The 5,732-nt window shown below is 37.9% G+C and overlaps 1 protein-coding gene across 1 annotated transcript; it reads left to right on the plus strand.

The window, feature by feature from the left end:
• The first annotated feature begins 4,045 nt into the window (after positions 1–4,045).
• LOC143537575 (uncharacterized) lies at positions 4,046–4,855 on the plus strand. Its single transcript, XM_077031316.1, has one exon. The coding sequence runs from the start codon at positions 4,046–4,048 to the stop codon at positions 4,853–4,855; it is 810 nt and encodes a 269-aa protein (XP_076887431.1).
• The last annotated feature ends 877 nt before the right edge of the window (positions 4,856–5,732 follow it).

Genomic DNA, 5,732 nt, shown 5'->3' on the forward strand with positions numbered 1-5,732 from the left:
CCTCTCGAATTCAATATGATATCACAACTGAAATCAATAGTAGAAACCACCAAATACGACATAACATTATCTTGGAAATAGTGACGTCAACTGTTATCCACAATATATTTTGAAAAAACGACACTCTTCAAGTCCTTTAGTTGAGACAAACCAAAAATTGTTGTTGGTACGCATGCATGATTGGTATATTTATCGGATTAACGGCAACATGCACACAAATACCATTCAACACAAAAAGGGAATATGCAAGAACGACTTCCACGTGGTCCAACAGAACTCTATGTCAACCTGCATTGTATTTCGTTATTTCGGAGGCTTGGTCTGTTTTTACAAAGGTCATTATTAAATTTCACACGATAATGGAACATGTTAAAAATATAGTCTTCCTTCATATTCTATCAAATTCAAATTTTAGGGCCCATTTGGGAAACTTTAACAACTCCTTGCACATGCTCCTAAATCATGGAAGCCACAACATATCATACAACCTATGGTCACTGCTCTGCGAGTGGATCCTGTTGATGCACGAAACTTCTTTAGCTTTCGTATTGTTAGTGGTTGGTTGATAGTAGTATTAAAACATAGAAACGGGTTTTGCAAAGAAGATGTTCAGCGCATATGTTTTGTGGACCTGTGTATGTCATGGCAGTGGTGACATTCCCGTATATGTGGTGATATATGCATGGATTGTTTGTTGATCTTGTGTGTCTGCTTGTTTCCACATATTGATTGATACATGACTTATGCGGCTGTTAGTAAACGTATATTTGATACTACTGTTGACTTATACGGCTACGTGTTGCCTCATATAGATCATTACTTGGGTTATACGCTGCATGGGTTATACTGCATGGGACTTATGCGGATGGCTTAGACTTATACGTTTTAGCAGCTGATGTGTGTCTATAAATAGGTGTTAGTTAGTTTCATTTTGTGGGCTTCTGGATCATTTTCTTATATTGTTGTATTTTCTGATCCAGTCAAGCTCGCGCACTTTATTGTAATATCTTGTATCGTGTCACTACTATCAATAAACTTTGGGCTTAAACGAGGTATCAATTATGTTTTTCATCTTGTATCGATTTCCGCTCGTACATTAAAGAGTAGAATCAGCTGTTCGTAAACATCGAAACATGATCTCGTTCTGTATCATGAACTTTTAGATCCCTATGTTTACAACCCCTACAATCCCACCAATATCCTTGCACTTGTGGATCCCCATTACCCATTATGTTACAAACTGAAAACTGTTTGCTATGGCTGGCACAACAAAACTATATGAAATTGCAGTTGTCACCAAACAATTAGGATGTGCCTACCATATAAATTGGTTTACCGACGAAAAGGGGGCATTTTTCACTGAGACCCTTGTCTCTCCCGCTATCTCAGTCTGCTAATTTCGTATGGTTTTCTTAATTTTTATCTCATTCCTACTTTTCAGATTTTAATGTCCCAAATATTAATGTTTTATTTCTACAAGTTAAGTACCAATTACTTTATAACAGTACCATATACCCAATATATATGTATACGTCAGTATGCATGTTCACAAACAATCATGTATGCCTACCACTTTACCCTTTTTACAATTCGTTGACCGGCAATTTCATGGCTTCAACTTGAGTATTTATTTCATCTCCTGACTAGATTTCAACTCTAACTACTCACCAATTAACACACGTTCAATCCTTTTTGTTGATTAAAAATCACAAAACAAATAAACTTACTTTATTAATAATATTTCACAAAACACGATGTAACCCCCGCGCAAAAAACATCTAACAAACATGTGCAATGATAACACATTACACACCACACCAAAAACTACAAAACAATACGAGGGGATAATTTGTTCGAACCCGCAGCAACGCGCGGGCACTTCTGCTAGTATTACAATTACAACTAACTTGTCGCTTAACCTTTTGTACATTGTGTATTAGACTATTAGGTTTAGTACATGCCTAATGTGCTATACACCGTGCATCCTAGTTTGTATTAATGTTTTTCGTCGCCCACCTCTTTCCTATTTGACAGACATGTGTCCCCCCACTTTTCACGTTTTACCTTTCTTTAACAGTTGTTATTTAGCTTTGTTGTTTATGTTTCACCAATAGTAACGACTAATTGTACCTATGGCTTGATCATTCGTTGCCTTTCTTCACCGTTGCCGGCTACGTCTTCTTAGTATGAGCCCTAATTTCGTCTCAAGTAGTTTAACAGTCGGGTTTTACTGTTGCTTATACGTTTGTTTTTTCATCAATGTGTTATGTATTGTCAGCTCATTGGATTTTGGTTTTGGTTTTTCATCTAGTTACAAATTATATCTGTAGCTACTTAAAGAGTGCAAGATTTTATAAAAAAATTTTATTATTGTTATTATAAAAAGGCTCCGTCTATTGAGACACCCCATTTTTCTATTTAGACACTGATATGGGTCATATTGATCAATATGAGGCATATTAGCCTATTTGTGTATGTACTTTTGTGTCTGATTTGGGACCTAATATACTCCAATATTGGGCAATATGGAGCATATTGGGGGTGTCAAAATAGATTTTTGGGTGTGTCAATATCACGATCCTTATAAAAAGGTAAGTGGCATATTTAAAAAAAAAACTAATGACTTGTATGTTTGTGTTTCGATCAATCATACATTATTATTCACAACTTGGTTTTGAATAAAATTTATGTCATGATGTATTTAAAATTTAGCACATCACCATGGTATACATAATTCATAAAAGTAGTAGGTAAAAGTTATAGAGAGAAACAAAATATGTTCAAAACTAGTTATAATAATAAAATAAAAAAAATCTTAAGACATAGTTATTTGAATTGTTTTACGTAAATCAATACCAATAAGACTCACATTTTATTAATAATGAAATGCAATAGGAGTTGTATTAGTATATTGTGCAAAAGAAAAACGTGACACATAAAAAGCAATAGGAATTGTAAATGAAGCCAAAAAAAATGTACCAACTGAATTAAAGAAATCTCATTAGTGAAGGCAATTAAAAATTTAATAGTGATTATGCGAACAGGAATAAATAAAGATAAACACACTTGCACTATCTTTCATACCCTTTAACGCTATAACTGTAAAGGGGTCATTAACAAGTTATGCGAAACATTTTTTTGGATCAACCAACTAAGTAACGCCGGGTATTCCGTACGCGGCTCAATTGGCTAAAGGTAGCCCGAGCCGGCCACGAGCCCGGACGGACGGAGCCCCTAGCGGGGCAACTATTAAGGGATTGCCCGGATAAAACCTGACCCCCACGCCCGCCAAAACGGCACGACAACGAGGAGCCGGTAAAGCCGAATGAGATCAGGACTCGAACCCTGGCAAGCTAGGGTCTGATATTTTTAATCCCGATTCGTAAAACCGAGAGGTGGCTAGGTTGATCTCATGGGGAGGATAAGGAGGAGATCAAAATTCAAATTTATTATTTAAGTTTTATTTAAATGTTTATGTTTATCTTTATTAGTTTCATAGTTTTAGTCAAAACGTGTTTGTTAGGTTTATAAATACCTTTTATGTTTTCATTAATAAGAAAAGAGAGAATAAGAGAAAGAGTTGAAGTTAAGAAACTCAGTTCTGTTCCTTCCAATTTCGTTATATACCACTGCACTATTTGGCATTCTTTATTTGCTTTAGTCAACCAATCAACAACTATATATTTGCCGTACTCTATCCACCGGTGACGAGAAGGTTCTGACTCCGTGATTAAGTTTCAAGAAAACTCATGTTCAAGAGTTTTAAATCCAATTTGTTTCTCCAACAATTGGTATCAAGAGCGTAGGCGATCTACGATCTTTGGGAAAGAACGGTGTGGGGCGAATAACCACATCCGACTTACGGGAAACAATTCAGCCGTAAGGAGAACGGTTCACGGTTTCCGATCAATCAACAAAGAAGACGGTGAGTATGGGAAACGAGGTAGCGGGTGCGAACCAAGTTGTGCAAGCAAGGGATCCGAGTTCAACTTCGTTGCAGTGTCCGAAGTTAACAAAAACAAATTACAACACTTGGGTTGTAATTATGGAATCGATCCTTGATGCTCAAGGATTATGGGAGGTGGTGTCCAGTGAAGCCCTAGACGAGAGAAAAAACAAGGTGGCTAGGGCTATTATATTTCAAGCCTTGCCGGAAAACATGTTGATGCAAGTTGCAAGAACCCGTGATGCTCAAGAGATTTGGGAATCACTACGGGTTAGATTTCTCGGTGCTAATCGAGTGCAACAAGCTAGCTTACGATCGTTAAAGCGAGATTTTAATCAATTGAAGATGGGAGAAAAAGAATCCGTTGAAGACTTTTCCGGGAAGGTAACGGAATTCGCCTCGCAATTTGATAGTTTGGGTAGTCCAATGGAAGAACATGAACTCGTAAAAAAATTGCTCGATAGCGTTCCGGATCGTTTTATTGCTATTGTAGCAACTATCGAACAGTGGGCCGATCTTAACACTATGGTGTTTGAAGATTGTATAGCAAGGTTAAAAGCTTTTGAAGAGAGAAACAAAGGCAAGGAAGCATTGGCCGATATGGGAAAGTTATTGTATGCCAAAAACGATAATCAAGGAAAAAAGTACATCGATCATGACCGGAAAAATTATGCTCGGGGTCGTGGCTCCTCGGGTTATGACCAAGGGGGCCGTGGAAGAGGCCGTGGTCGAGGTTCGAGTAGAGGAAGGGGTCGGTTTAATCAAAACTATGATAACCGAAGAGACGGTAACCAACCGAACACGAACAACCAAGGAAAATATGGCAATCAAGGTAATAATCATAATCATGGTAGAGATGAAAGCGGTGTTCGGTGTTATAATTGCAATGTTTTGGGCCACTTTGCGTGAGAATGTCCGAGTCCACCGACTCAAGAAGCGAATCTTAACCAAGCCGAGGCTAAGCCGCCAACCCTTATGATGGCCTCAGTTGAATTTGATAAAGATCAAGTTATGTTAAACGAAGAGAAGGTTCATCCAATCCGTTACGCAAACGACTCGGTAAGCAATTCAATTTGGTATTTAGATAATGGGGCGTCTAATCACATGACCGGATAAGAAGCACACTTTGCCCAAATTGATTATCGAGTGAGCGGTTTGGTGAAATTTGGAGATGGGTTCAAAGTGAATATTAAAGGGAGAGGTTCCATTATTTTCGATTGCAAGAATGGTGAGCAGCGGGTTATGAATGATGTTTATTACATACCCGACTTATGTAGCAACATATTGAGCATCGGTCAGTTAACTGAAGAAGGGTGTAAGGTTTGGATAGCAAACGACCACTTGTGGCTATACGAGGAAGGATATCGCTTGCTAATGAGAGTCCCGAGAAGTCCAAACCATCTTTATAAGATCGAACTCAGAATCGGAACCCCGGTATGTCTTTTAGCTTCCGTTAAAGACCAAGGATGGCTATGGCACACTAGACTTGGTCATGTTAGTTTTGAAAGATTAACTAATATGAAGTCTAAAAATATGGTACGTGGTGATATTCAAACTTTACATGGTGAGCATGTTTGCAATGCATGTATGCTAGGCAAACATAGTAGAAACCCGTTTCCTAAAGCCACCATGTTCCGTGCCACGAGACCATTCGAGTTGGTTCACACCGATTTATGTGGACCAATCTCACCTCCTACTTTAGGAGGAAACCGGTATTTTATGCTTCTTGTAGATGATCATACAAGGTACATGTGGGTTTATACCATTAAAAATAAGAATGATGCTT

Source organism: Bidens hawaiensis, unplaced genomic scaffold (genome assembly GCF_021521415.1).
Source record: "Bidens hawaiensis isolate Kalapana, Puna unplaced genomic scaffold, B.hawaiensis_p1.1 tig00011228_1, whole genome shotgun sequence".
In the NCBI taxonomy this organism is placed as follows: domain Eukaryota; kingdom Viridiplantae; phylum Streptophyta; class Magnoliopsida; order Asterales; family Asteraceae; genus Bidens; species Bidens hawaiensis.